This window comes from Schistocerca nitens, chromosome 8 (genome assembly GCF_023898315.1).
Source record: "Schistocerca nitens isolate TAMUIC-IGC-003100 chromosome 8, iqSchNite1.1, whole genome shotgun sequence".
NCBI classification, from domain to species: Eukaryota; Metazoa; Arthropoda; class Insecta; order Orthoptera; family Acrididae; genus Schistocerca; species Schistocerca nitens.
Window position 1 is genome coordinate 601,890,640 of NC_064621.1, and position 15,720 is coordinate 601,906,359.

Here is a 15,720-nt window from a genome sequence, read left to right on the forward strand (position 1 = left end):
CCTGTGAGGACGGTTTTAGCTCAGTACCAAACGATGAATATGAGGTTGAGACACCGGTACCATCTAAGGTGTTAAAAGCCAAAATATTGTGTCTGTATTAAAGAACTAGCGGCCATATAGTAAATCAATAGGTAAAGCATATTTCATAACAGATGATCTTAATCAGTTTTGTATGGTATACTGCTGTCAAGTGAAACAACGTTTAAAAACAAAGACATTTATTTGCTAGCCAAAATACATGCATACAAATACATCAAACAGTTTTTATGAGGGAATATATAGAGTTTATTTACCTCATACAATGTGTTTTCTCCTATGATACAAATAATGTCAGGAACAACAATATTTTTCTCCTTCAATAGAGCAACTTTTTCACTTTATAAAAGTTAATTTCATGATAACTGCGGCAATTTGTGTCATTTATGAGTAGTGTAGGCATAAGATTTGTTTAGTTACTATGAAACGTAACAATTTGTCATTTAAAGGTGAATGGTTCCCTTGTGGAAGAACACACAATGTAAAAAATATCCACCATTTGAAATGTCATGAAAACAAAGCAGAATAACAAAATAAAGACTAAGAAACCGTAATTGCACAAAATCCATTACATAACATGACTAACGGTGGCAAAAGTAGGTTAACTTGTGATATTAGCTGACTTCGACATAATTCCACTTACTAAGTTCAATATCAAAATTTTCTACCACTAACCTTGACATTGACATTCACTTCCATACTGTTGACAGACTGTGTGAACACCTCCTTATGAATTGAATGATGAATATATCCGCAAATCAAGAAACAAAACACAGGCCACATGGAACATCATCAGATCTGAAACACACATCAAACCAGTGGCAAAAATATTAACATTAAGCTGGAAAACAAACAAGTATCTGATGCTACCTCTGTATCTAATATTTTCAATGAGTACTTTGGCAAAGCTGCAAATGATCTTATCCAAAGCAACTTTCAGAATACTAATATGCACTACAATGAGAACTGTAAACCTCCCATATGGTCTATGTTTCTAAAGCAGGTCACACAGAGTGAGCTCATACTGGCAATGAGCTCATTAAAGAAACTTTCATATGGTTTTGATGAGATTTCAGATTGTATTATAAACCAAACAAGATATCATAATGTAGAACCTCTGAAGCATATTGTTAATCACTCCTTTTCCACAGGTACCTTTCCAAATCTTCTAAATATTGCAAAAGTAACCTCCTTGCACAAAAAGGGTGCCATAAACAATGTTAACAATTACAGACCTGTAGCACAGCTTAGTGGCTTCTCAAAGATCTTTGAGAAGCTCTTTTATAATACGTTGCTAGAGTTTGTTAACAAAAACTCATTGCTGTCAAATCATCAGCATGCCTTCAGGCAATTTAGATCCACAACAACAGCAATCTATGAATATTTGCACTCCATTCTAACATCTGTAGATGAAAAGTAAATGGCTACTGGTATATTCTTGGACCTATCCAAAGCATTTGACATTTTAGATCATGGTATCCTACTACATAAGTTGGAAAGAAAGGGAATTAGAGGTATTCCAATTGAATGGATTAGATGATATCTTATTAGCAGGCAACAAAAAGTTGTTCTCAAACAAGACACAACAACTGAAAAAAATTCAAGAATAACAACATACACATCAGAAAAGCAACCATCAAATATGGTGTGCCACAAAGATCAACATTAGGTCCTATCCTGTTTCTTTTGTATATTGTTGACCTGAATGACAATGTCCATACCAAACAGAAAACTTTATTTGCAGATGATACCAGTATTTTGATTACAGGATCAGACCAAAAAGAGCTTCAATTAACTACAGATGCAACATTGCTGGAGCTAACACACTGGTTTGAAAAAATAAACTTATAATTAATACTGGGAAAACGGTGGCCATGAATTTTCATATATCCCACTATAAACAACAAAATGAACACGCATTGAAAATAAACAACAAAATTGTAGAATTAGTTGATGATGTTAAGTTCCTAGGAGTATGTCTGCAGAGTGATCTCAAGTGGAATACACACATTAAAGCTCTTACAACCAAGCTATCATCAATCTGTTACATGCTACAGATACTAAGCACAAACTGTAATAAAGAAATAGTAATACAAGCATATCAATCACATTTCCAGTCAGCAATCCGACATGGAATAATATTTCGGGGAAATGTACCCTGTAGTCAATCTGTTTTCAAAATCCAGAAACAAGCTATCAGAATCATCTGCAACATAAAGAGGCAAGGTTCATTTCGCTCTCTTTTTCCTACTAAAGATACTGAACCTTCCATGCCTATATATATTTGAAACAATAGTCTTTGTAAGAGAATAATTAAGAACCTCCAATGCCTATCAGCTTGAGAGCTCTGTGCACAATTAGACAACAAGAAATGGCAATAACATTCATGTCTCATATGCCAGAACATCAGCCTATCAGAAGAGTGTCCTTCATAGAGGCACACAATTGTATAACCACCTTCCTAACATCAAGATGGTAAAGCAATACAGCTTGTTTGAAAAAAAAGCTCAAGTCATTTCTGATGGACCACAGTTTCTACTTTGTACCTCTCAGAATGAAACAGAATTTTATAATGTTAAATTAATAAACATTTTATGGCAAATATTTGTTTAGTAAAGTGTACTAGTTGTACATGTAATATTGTACTGATGTAGTGCACAGCATTGTGTTGATCTTATTATATGCACTACATCAGTACAATATTACATGTACAACTAGTACACTTTACTAAACAAATAATTGCCACAAATCAAGGTATATATATATATATATATATATATATATATATATATATATATATATATATATATATATATATATATGTGTGTGTGTGTGTGTGTGTGTGTGTGTGTGTGTGTCAGTATAATTTTTAACTTTCTGCATCATTTATTGACCTGTCCTATATCTGTACAAGCTGTCACAGGTCCAAAACTAAATAAACAAATAAAATAAATGAATTGTTGAACGTTTTGATCTCATAAGCTGGGTTCACACGTACAACAAAGGTGTCGCCATAGCCAGTGTCATACTGAAATTTCATGACTGAACTCCCAGTTTTTAGTGTTCCAACGTAAGAGAGGGAACTTTGGTCATGCCACAAAGAGTTCAGCTTGGGTCTACTTTGTTACAACACTTTCCTACCACTACTTCTCCCTGGTGGTAGTATTTCGAAACACAGGCATTCTGTCGCAGTTACCATGCAGTAATTGCAGCTATACTCCATTCGATTTCAGTGTGTTTTTTTTATTGTATTCCAAATAAAGTGAAAACAGGGGTCGGAAGGTACACTTCTGCAGGCAGCTTCTGGAACTACAACAGTGACAATCGATGTTTGATTTCCTACAGCAGCAGTGTGTGTGTGCGGGTGCGGGGCGGGGGGGGGGGGGGGGGAGAGGGTGAGGGGGGGGGGCAATATTTGCAAATCAATGATGCATCCCACAATCTTAAAAATGGTTCAAATGGCTCTGAGCACTATGCGACTTAACGTCTGAGGTCATCAGTCGCCTAGAACTTAGAACTAATTAAACCTAACTAGCCTAAGGACATCACACACATCCATGCCCGAGGCAGGATTCGAACCTGCGACCGTGGCGGTCGCTCGGCTCCAGACTGTAGCGCCTAGAACCGCATGGCCACTCCGGTCGGCCAATCTTAAAAGATATTTGGATAAGTAAACAAATAAACTTAATACAGGTAAACAAAAAAGCGAGTCGTATAAATTTCCTGATTTGTGAGACCAAACATTCTATATATTGCGCTTTATATGCAGGAAATAGCTGCAGAGTGTGATGTGACAGCTATTAAACTAAAAATTAGTTATTCGAAACGCCTACATCACCTAATACAACAAGAATTTAAAGTTTGGAACAGTGAGGCTGCTGCAGATGATATTTACATGCTAGTTGTTGACTTGTTGGTTAGTTTGCCACTGCAGACAGCATTTTCGTTTCTGAAAATGCCCCCTGATTTATCCCTGTGCGGAATCTGTTTTCGGACTTAAGATTCGGGTTCCGTCCTACTTGTATTTAACTCTTGTCACAGCTCTAGAAGGCCATAACCTGCACTAGAAATTCATATCCGCACGTATGATTTCAGTTGACGCCATATTAAAAGCTGTGCAACTACGTAGAATGTGTGGCGTCCTGTGTGAACGGTAGCTCGTGATGCCACAACAGAAAGCCATAAGCTGTCGCGCCACAGTAGAAGCGTATGTGAACCCGACTTTACGTCTCGTGCCAGAGATAAAAGCTGAACCAGCGCTGCAGTCGATTGGTGGATCGATTCCCCCCGTACAACGATTAAAAAAACACTTAGATTTCATTACACATTGACAGCTCTGTTTTATGTACGCATCTCTGATTAAGAAGCAGTGATGTGTTTTGCATTTTGAGTTGTGTAATCTACACTTTGAGTTCAGGAACTGGAAGTTGTTTTATTTGACAGTCTTGCGGGAAAAGTCGGTTAAAAATGTCTGCCGAGTCAGCCGTGGAAAGGAATGCTGAAAGAAGGAAACGAGTATGTCTGTTTCCCCTAGAACGTTCTGGAAATATTTATTATTTTTATGCATATCTAATTATAATTTCTTAAGTAGTAGATGAGGCGCAGCTTACAGATGCTAATGTGTGTTACAGGTGTTTGTTGGTGCATTGCCACCAGATTTCTTGCGTATTTCGACAGACACGCGACAACAGCAACAAGAGTCAGCTGATCAGCAGGCTGCTCTGGCACTGCATCATCAGATGGTCGGAATGACATATGCACAGAACACTACAGGAAGACTTAGTATTACCATTGGTCAGGTAACTGCAGAACATGACAAGTGAATTATACTGAATACCTTGAGACATTAGTAACACGCAGTATTCACACATTGATACCGTTACATACATTTTCGTCACAGACTAGTCATTTCAATGTATCAACATTTGAAGTAACCTTATGTTGAATTTAGAAGGATTCATGATATAGGATAGAAGGAAACGGGAGATAATTATACTTATCAGAATATTAGAGATGGGATGTAAAAATAAATTGGTTGTTAGTTTGTAACATCTTAGTTATTGGGAAAATAATTGGTGTCATTTGTCTGTCTTAGCAATAGCAACACAAGGAAGGTTGGTTGTCATAAATTAGCTTATTATTCATGTAGATGAATATGGATGAAACAGCTGGAAATGTAAATTCAGTGTAGAAGCATGTTCTTGGGAATTAATGTTAAAGTATTGCTTGGTATTGCTATATCCATGCACCCATTCAGATGTGAAACATTTTGATATGTTATTATGCTGTCAGACAGAAATGTTTGGTTATTGTTGTGTTTTTTGATGATTTTAATGTAAGCTTACTAAAAATTGGGCAGAAAAATTGATTTAGAAGTGCTGTTAATGATGTTCAACTTAGCGTTATTGTGATGTGCAGTCCAGAAGACTGGTTTTATGCAGCTCTCCATTCTATTCTATCATCTGCAGCTGTGTCACTACTGCAACCTACTTCTATTTGAATGTGGCTACTAGTCAAGGCATGATCTCCACAATTTTTACTCCTCACCTTTCCCTCCATAGCCAAGTTGACAGTTCCTTGAAGCTTTATGCACCACACATTTATTTTTCTTAAATTCTCTTCAGTAACTCCATATTACTTACCTAATTACAATTTAGTATCAAGTCATTTAATTTTCCATAGGTATCAAGTAACTCAAGATGTATGCTAACAGGCACTATATTCATTCAAGACCTCAAGTAATCCATGCCAATGCTGTTGCAAATCAATTGCCAGATCGTGGTGAACAATCAGCCATATTACATAACTTAGCAACATATGCAGCCCAGAAATGCCCAGATAAAACTATCAGGGGATTAATGATAGAATAATGTGGAATTTTAGAGTAAGTTTTAAAAAATGATTGAGTTTACAGTTGAACATTATGCTAGTTCTAAATTTAACACCTTCTCAGTGACATTGTAACTGTTGTTTGAAAGCAGATCTCCCGGAAAAAAGAATTGTGACTAGAAAGGCATTTGGCAACCCTCTACAACTAACATTGCCAAGTACATTAAATAACTTGCTGATGCCTACTTTTTGAAAGTATAAGAGAAAATTTGTTAAAGATCTACAGAAAAGAAGGTAAACCAGTATATTGCAAAAGTGATATGGAGGAAGTGCAGTGAAATGAACATTTATACACATATTGTATGCAATCACGACTCATAATTGAAAGATTGGAGATTGGTAAACAATGAGATACTGAGCGGACAAATGCCTGATATTATGGTGGACTTAAGAATCTCAAGAAATGACTGGTGGATGGCATCATGGAACAGAATGAATATATTAGCAGAACAAAAACTGACAAATGTGGGGCCTCTTGTTATTAGTGCCTTCAAATATCTTAAAAATTTAAAAATATCAGACCACAGTGGAAAAAGATATTTACACCAAGGATGTAATTTAACTGTGGAATACTTGCTGTTAAAAAGATTGTAATGACATAACAATGAAAGCTTAAGACTCCATTCATAAGCAAAGTCCATGGAATGCAATGATGATTTTGGGATTTCCAGTTAACTTATAAATCTTTGAATGTGCATGTATAACATAACTGGGCTTTGCTGAATTGAATAAAATCCAACCATTTTGGAAATAAAATTGGAGAAAAGAAAGATGATGCTCTGTCCCCTCTTCAGTGTAGCATTGGAGTTAGTTGTGAGGAAATTCAAACTAGTACCTGCTGGGATCCTCCAAAGAAATAAAGTTAAGGTTTTACCAAAAACAGATGATATACTGCTCACTGGGAAAAGTGAAAACGAGATTAGATAGTTATTCATAAAGCTCAAAGAAGTAGTATGCAAACTTGGGCTAAAATTAAATGATCAGAAAACAAAGTACATGGTAGTTCAAAGTTTTAGAGGTGAACAAGAAACCCAGTGGCATCTAATAATCAGCAAACACAAATCTGAATGCGCTGAACAGATCAAATTTGTGGGTGCAATGATAGATGAACAAAATCAGGGGCAAGCAGAAGTAAAAATGTGACTGCTGAGTGCTAATAGAGCCTGCTGCTTCGTACAAAAACTTCTAGAGACTAAATTAGTGGCAAGGAAAACTAAAATGAAGCTATAAAATAGTCATCAGACCAGGCATAATATATGCAATTTAACTAAATTGAAAGAACATCAGTTACGAATATTTGAAAACAGTTTTTAGGAAAGTCTTTGGTCCATACTATGATGAAGAATTCAAAGCTGGAAGAGAAGTCACAACACAGAAATCCACAAGTCATCACAATAAACAACATTAATGAGCATAATGAATTTTGGAAGATTTCAATGGATAGGTCATCTTTAAGATCAAGCAAAGATATTCATGGAGAAGTCATGGGTAAATGAAGCAGTACATGGGTAAAATGAAATGAAAACCATATGGAAGAGGTTGCGTGAAAACAAAAAAAAAAAAAAAAAAAAAAAAAAAAAAATGGAAGGAAGTAGCACAAGATAGAAACATTTGGAGGCAGCATGTGAGATTGACGTGGGAGCTTCGAGCCCCCTTAGAAGCCAGGAGGGGGACACATTTGTTGGCTTTGCCAAGTCGCAACCAAACTGTTACCTTCCAACCTAACCTAAGTCTCGGGCAAGACAGCAGATCAGACAACGAGCAAAATCAGAATTTAAAAACAGAGAATTACAAAGCAGAATAGCGGTATTGCAATTTTCACCACACTTTCCATCTCCACTGGACTTACGTAAGTCTGGTACACACTGCCATATAAGCTACCGTCCTCAATGACTAAATGAAATATTCGTAAAGGGTGTGTAGAGTATGGTATATCCAATAAGACAGCAAAAAGTTGCAGTCCTCTAATCTTATGTTCTCGGCCACGTGCGATATATAATTAATGCATTGTGTTTCCATAGCTTAAAATGGGCCATTTTTAGGCCTCTCAATAAGATCAGTTACTCGCTAGTATCAGTCATGTGGAGAAATAGGATAAGCTGTTTGTTAAATTTTGCATTCCAAACAATGAAAACTCAAGGTAGGAATATCAACAACGTAAGAAAAGATAGATTGCTACTTTCCATAAAGAAGACTCATTAAGGTGCAGACAACTACAGTTACAAGGCATTTATATAAAATTTTCAGCCACAGCCTTCATACATAAAAGCAAGCACACCTCCTGAGCTCATGACTGCGAATTCCAGCAGCTCGGCCTGAGCTGCTGGAGTCGGCGGTCATGTGCGCAGGAGGTGTGCTTGCTTTTATGTATGAATGGTGTGTTTTTCTCTCTAAGTGATGAAGACTGTGGAAGGAAGCTTCACGTAAGTATATTTTAATTGTGCCCGTCTGCAGCTTAGCACGTCTTCTGTATGGTAAATAGCAATCTATCTTTTCGTACACTGTTGAAATTTTGTATTTCGAAAGACCTACGTTTTGAGGTAGCTATTTGTGCTTTCACTGAGCACATAATAAAAATTTTAAATAATAAAAATCACCAATTACATACTGGAAAGAGGCTAAGCCAATCAATATTTTATTAGCGTCATTAATTTATGAGATGCCTAAGTAAGCACATGACATTCAGCTGCTTTATAAGAAACAGGATGCTGGAAGTTACACTTGGATATTAGAATAATACAATTTGGAATGCTTCATAATCTGCTTGGTGAGTCACGGTGGGTGGTCAGCAGAACAGAATAACTTCCTCACAGGTAATGAAGGGATTTTGAAAATGAAGGGAAAAATGGTAGAGGGAGAAAATACTTGGCTATAGTAAACAGTTTCAAGCGGTTGTAGAGTGCGATGGTTACACAGAAGTGGAGAGACTTTCACAGAATAAACCAGCATATGTGCCTTCGTCAAACTAACCTTTGACAGTATTATGAAATGGATAGATTGCTACTCACCATGATATTTCTGTTGAAGTTAGTAACTAGTTTTGCACAAATGAACTAGCTTTAAACTTAGGAAAAAAGCTCCTATCTTTTGTGGTAGAAAGTGCTAAGTACATGGGTGTGCCTATTATTTTAAACTTTAAATGGAAAAACCGTATAACAAACATGCTGAGAAGTTTAGGTTCAGCTCTTTCTGCCATAAGAGTAATTGCCAAATTTGTGGAGAAAGAAATCAGTGAGAGAGACCTGGTTGGTAGGTGCTCGGAGAGCGCACAGGATAAGGTTATGATTGTGGATGGGGCTGTAAACAGTTACTGTGAGTTGCACAGTCAAACACACAGCTTTATTTTTCTAAGAACCACTCATTTACACATTGCTTTAAAAGATCACAATTAAACAATACTGTTGAAGGCCTAGTTAAATAATGTAAGATGCTTCCTGGGCTGAAGGCCCAAAACCACATCAAAAGCAATTAAAAATAGAAGGTAATTTTTTTTCTTTTTTTTTTAAAAAAAAGCATTCAATTGAAAACATATGGCAGCTGAAGGCTTACACTACATTTCTGAAGGAAAACTATAATTAAAACACATTGATAATCAATTTTTCCAACCAAGAAATTTATTTTTAAACTTACAACAGAACAGCCGAAAGCCTTATTAAAGAAATATTAACTTACTGCATGGCTAAAGGCCACAAACAAATTTGAAACGACGACTGAAGGCCTGAACAACAACAAGTCAGACAAACAATTTAAAATAAACCCTTTCCTTCTTATAAAAAAATTTTCCTTTAAAGAATACACACGGCTGAAGGCCTTATTATAAGGGGTTCACATAAATCCTCAGCTGAAAGCCACACATAACACATCGAACAACTAACAGCTTAGGGCCTGGATTACAAACAGTTTCAGATAGAACCAATGTTAAAGAATTTTTTTTTTTTTAAATCAATCTTCAGAATTTTAATTTAATATGGCTGAAGGCCTTTATGTAAAATTTAAAAAGAACTGAATTGGTACACAGCCAAAGGCCTCACACAATACCTCAAACTAAAATGAAAATAGAAATGTAAAACAAACAGAACAAGTGGTGCTCGGAAGTGTTCGAAGGGTTGGCCTGAGAAGTTAACTCAAACATAAGGTGAGGTGAGACAGGCAGCCAAAAGTTGAACTTAAATAATCAGATGGCAACCCAAACTAGGGATGGCCCAAGGACCAACCAAAATTTAACAAATACCCTTCCGTCCGGCCAACAGCACAACGATGGAAAATAACTGTCGAGGACGAGGATACAAACAGCACTACGTCTTCAGAAATTGGCATCTCAAAACAGCCAAGGAAAGAAAAACCGCTCTAAGCAAAATATGAACCAAACAACTTAAAAGGCTGTCGAACTACATGCTGTGCCAGACAGCATAAACACGACGAGGAAAGGCACACAGCCGGGAAACTACACTAACGACCAGGGTGGGTAACTGGGGCATTAACGGTCACAGGGCAGAAAATACCGCTGGTGCACTTCACTGGTAAGTAACAGTCAATTTGACAGTTAATCACAATATAGGAAGACCGCTGCAAGATTTCGCTGACTCCAACACACCATATGTTTCTGCTAGCCCGAACAGCCTAGAGAGCCACAACCCGCAAATGAAAGAAGAGATGTCACAATAGTTGAGGTTTGATAACAGATTAACTGATCACTCAACTTCAGCGTCCAGGTTCTGTGGGCAACGAACTTCGTCGCTCTCGCAGCTAGTGCCTCACGATCCGGCAGCACATGCACGCCGCCAGCAGTCTCGGCCTAGCCTTGTGCCGTGTAGACTTACTTAATGCCCATCCCAACCAACTTACTCAGTCCAGCACACAGACAGCCTTAAAATAACTGCTCAGTCAAAACCATACAAGCTACACGGTTCCGCGAAACATTTCCAGAAATAACTCGAACAATACTAAAACTAGTCACTGTGGAACAACTAGGAGGAATCACAAGTCGACACACGCAGACAACCTGGAAGCGGTCGGTGACCAAATACACGTTGTCCAATGAGATGACCGACTGAACGACCAACCAAGGTCGTCCCCACTGCAGTCATGTGTGCTGGCAATGGTCAGGTGAGTCATGGCTGTCTGGACCTCACTGCTGCTCCGTCCTGACTAAACTCCCAACACGCAATGACCTGGAAATACTAGCGGTTGCTCCAAAGATAGTACGACAGTGCTCTTATCGATTAGCGCTGTTGCTGCTGCTCAAGGGCAAGCAAGCCAGTAACTTAGTGACGACACGGCTCAGAAATTATGTCCTGTTGGGTGATATTCTGGAAGTAACTATTCATTTAGGCAAGAGGATTGCATAAAAGACAGTATTGTTGTTGTGGTCTTGTCCTGAGACTGGTTTGATGCAGCTCTCCATGCTACTCTATCCTGTGCAAGCTTCTTCATCTCCCAGTACCTACTGCAACCTACATCCTTATCAATCTGCTTGGTGTATTCATCTCTTGGTCTCCCTCTACGATTTTTACCCTCCACGCTGCCCTCCAATACTAAATTGGTGGTCCCTTGATGCCTCAGAACATGTCCTACCAACCGATCCCTTCTTCTAGTCAAGTTGTGCACAAACTCCTCTTCTCCCCAATCCTATTCAGCACCTCCTCATTAGTTATGTGATCTACCCATCTAATCTTCAGCATTCTTCTGTAGCACCACATTTCGAAAGCTTCTATTCTCTTCTTGTCTAAACTATTTATCGTCCATGTTTCACTTCCATACATGGCTACATTCCATACAAATACTTTCAGAAACGACTTCCTAACACTGAAATCAATACTCGATGTTAACAAATTTATCGTCTTCAGAAACGCTTTCCTTCCCATTGCCAGTCTACATTTTATATCCTCTCTACTTCGACCATCATCAGTTATTTTACTCCCCAAATAGCAAAACTCCTATACTACTTTAAGTGTCTCATTTCCTAATCTAATTCCCTCAACATCACCCGACTTAATTCGACTACATTCCATTGTCCTCGTTTTGCTTTTGTTGATGTTCATCTTACATCCTCCCTTCAAGACACCATCCATTCTGTTCAACTGTTCTTCCAGGTCCTTTGCTGTCTCTGACAGAATTACAATGTCATCGATGAACCTCAAAGTTTTTATTTCTTCTCCATGGATTTTAATACCTACTCTGAATTTTTCTTTTGTTTCCTTCACTGCTTGCTCAATATACAGATTGAATAACATCGGAGAGAGGCTACAACCCTGTCTCACTCCCTTCCCAACCACTGCTTCCCTTTCATGCCCCTCAACTCTTATAACTGCCATCTGGTTTCTGTACAAATTGTAAATAGCCTTTCGCTCCCTGTATTTTACCCCTGCCACCTTCAGAATTTGAAAGAGAGTATTCCAGTCAACATTGTCAAAAGCTTTCTCTAAGTCTACAAATGTTAGAAACGTAGGTTTGCCTTTCCTTAATCTTTCTTCTAAGATAAGCCGTAGGGTCAGTATTGCCTCACGTGTTCCAATATTTCTACGGAATCTAAACTGATCTTCCCCGAGGTCCACTTCTACCAGTTTTTCCATTTGTCTGTAAAGAATTCGCGTTAGTATTTTGCAGCCATGACTTATTAAACTGATAGTTCGGTAATTTTCACATCTGTCAACACCTGCTTTCTTTGGGGTTGGGATTATTATATTCTTCTTGAAGTCTGAGGGTATTTCGCCTGTCTCATACATCTTGCTCACCAGATGGTAGAGTTTTGTCAGGACTGGCTCTCCCAAGGCCGTCAGTAGTTCCAATGGAATGTTGTCTACTCCCGGGGCCTTGTTTCGACTCAGGTCTTTCAGTGCTCTGTCAAACTCTTCACGCAGTATCATATCTCCCATTTCATCTACATCCTCTTCCATTTCCATAATACTGTCCTCAAGTACATCGCCCTTGTATAGACCCTCTATATACTCCTTCCACCTTTCTGCTTTCCCTTCTTTGCTTAGAACTGGGTTTCCATCTGAGCTCTTGATATTCATGCAAGTGGTTCTCTTTTCACCAAAGGTCTCTTTAATTTTCCTGTAGGCAGTATCTATCCTACCCCTAGTGAGATAAGCCTCTACATCCTTACATTTATCCTCTAGCCATCCCTGCTTAGCAATTTTGCACTTCCTGTCGATTGTATTTTTGAAATGTTTGTATTCCTTTTTGCCTGCTTCATTTACTGCATTTTTATATTTTCTCCTTTCATCAATTAAATTCAATATTTCTTCTGTTACCCAAGGGTTTCTACTAGCCCTTGTCTTTTTACCTACTTGATCCTCTGCTGCCTTCACTACTTCATCCCTCAGAGCTACCCATTCTTCTTCTACTGTATTTGTTTCTCCCATTCCTGTCAATTGTTCCCTTACGCTCTCCCTGAAACTCTGTATAACCTCTGGTTCTTTCAGTTTATCCAGGTCCCATCTCCTTAAATTCCCACCTTTTTTTCTACAGTTTTACTCTACAGTTCATAACCAACAGATTGTGGTCAGAGTCCACATCTGCCCCTGGAAATGTCTTACAATTTAAAACCTGGTTCCTAAATCTCTGTCTTACCATTATATAATCTATCTGATACCTTTTAGAAAGTAGGCTAATTTGAATTATGTGCAGTTCACATATCTGTGTCTTGCAGGTGTCTAAACTGCTGGGAATTTATTTTTGTTAACACATACTGTTCCGTAGGGCCAAATTGAGAAACCAGTCTCCGTGGTAATAGAATGAGTGAGTATAAGAAATAACATGACAAAGATTAAAAACACATGAAATAAAATTTGATGAATCGTATGCAGACAGTAAGCTGCTGACTATTTATTAATCAACAATATACCACAGGAATTTGCCTAATTTTTTCTGATGAGTACTCAATGCAATAGGAATGAATCATGAGGAAATTAAAAAAATTTTAATAAAGATAGAATTAATTTTGTAATCGGTGATTTTAACAGCTACAGTACACAGTGGGGCTACCAAGAAGACGACGACAATGGCACGGCTGTGATCTGCTGGGCCGAGCTAAACAACCTAAAACTGATACATGACAATAAACTGCCGGCTTCCTACAACAGTGGCAGATGGGGGAGAGGTTATAACCCGGACCTCATCTTCGTTAGCCATCAAGTAACGTCCCAATGCTCAACAGGAGTTTACTCACCAATACCAAACACCCAGCACCGTCCAATAATGTGCCAGATCACATCTGTTGTTAAACCCCATAGCGTACCTTTTCGCCGTAGGTACAATTTTAAGAAAGCAGAATGGTCAACCTTTCAAAACCTCATGGAAGATTCTGTAAACAACCTACCACCTGAACCAAGATTCTATGACAATTTCGTGAAGGCTGTGCAGTGGTGTTCCATTCAATCGATCCCTAGAGGATGCAGAAGCAATTATGTTGAAGGCCTTACGCCAGAATTAGAGGATCAGTTGCAGCAATACCTGACACTGTTTGACGCAAACCCTCTATCCGCGGAAACTATCACTGCGGGCAAGCAGCTAACAGAGTCACTAGCTAAAACCAGGAGAGAGAAATGGCTGAGGGCAATAGAGGAATTGGACATGAAAAGGAGCAGTCAGGAAGCCTGGACACTCCTTAAACGTCTCAACAATGACCCGACTTTCTCTCCAGGACATGCTCCCGTCACAGCCGACCAAATAGCCCACCAGCTTCTCAAGAATGGGAAACCCGACACCAAAATCAGGAAGTCGGAGACCAAAATAGACAGGATTGAACACCAAGAAAATTCAACTCTTGCCACCCCTCTCACAATGGCAGATCTGGACAAAGCCATAGCGAAATGCAAGCTGAGGAAGTCCCCGGGCCTGGATGGGATTTTTGTTGAACAGATTAAACACTTTGGTCCCAACGTTAAACAATGGCTACTGAAACTGTTTAACAATTGCATGGAAACAGGTCAGATACCCACAATCTGGAGGAAGGCTAAAGTTATTGCCATTTTAAAACCAGGCAAAAATGCTGATGACCCCAGAAATTTCCGACCCATATCACTTCTCTGCCATATCTTTAAAATCTTTGAAAGAATACTCCAGGATCGCCTCTCCAGTGCCATAGAACCCTACCTAATCCCCCAACAAGCAGCTTTCCGCCCAGGGAAAAGCACTACTTCTCAGGTAATTAACCTCACGCAGCTGATTGAAGACAGCTATGAGAACCGGAAAATAACCGGTGTCGCCTTTATAGACTTGACAGCCGCATATGACACCGTCAACTTACGTCTGCTAATGAAGAAGCTGTATGCCATTACCAGGGACTTTAAATTCACATCCACAGTTAGAAGTCTGTTAGAGAACCGTAGGTTCTCTGTGGAATTCCAAGGGATGCATAGCAGGTGGCGGGCCCAGAAAAATGGTCTCCCTCAGGGCAGCGTACTGGCACCCTTACTTTTTAACATATACACCAACGATCAACCACTGCCAGCTGGTACAGAACACTATATCTACGCCGATGACCGTGCTATGGCCGTACAGGGTGACTTCTTTGAGGATGTTGAGACAAAGCTCATGAATGCGCTAGACATGCTCTGTCAGTACTACGCCGACAATAAACTCAAGCCGAACCCTAGCAAAACACAAGTTTGCGCCTTCCATCTCCGCAACAAGCAGACATCCCGTAAGCTGCGTGTCTTCTGGAAGGACACACTCCTCAAACACTGCGTTAACCCCAAATACCTAGGAGTAACCCTAGACAGGGCTCTGACGTATAAACAGCACTGTTTTAACACCAAAATGAAGGTGAGCGGCAGAAATAATATTCTT

At 38.8% G+C, this 15,720-nt stretch overlaps 1 protein-coding gene across 1 annotated transcript in view; it reads left to right on the forward strand.

Moving 5' to 3' along the window:
• Positions 1 to 4,354: 4,354 nt before the first annotated feature.
• Positions 4,355 to 15,720, forward strand: part of LOC126199044 (toll-interacting protein-like) — a 65,871-nt gene continuing 54,505 nt past the window's right edge. The window contains exons 1-2 of the mRNA XM_049935749.1: positions 4,355 to 4,551; positions 4,668 to 4,835. Of these exons, the coding sequence (XP_049791706.1) occupies positions 4,504 to 4,551; positions 4,668 to 4,835 (216 nt within the window). The 5' untranslated portion in view covers positions 4,355 to 4,503. The remainder of the gene's footprint in view (positions 4,552 to 4,667; positions 4,836 to 15,720) is intronic.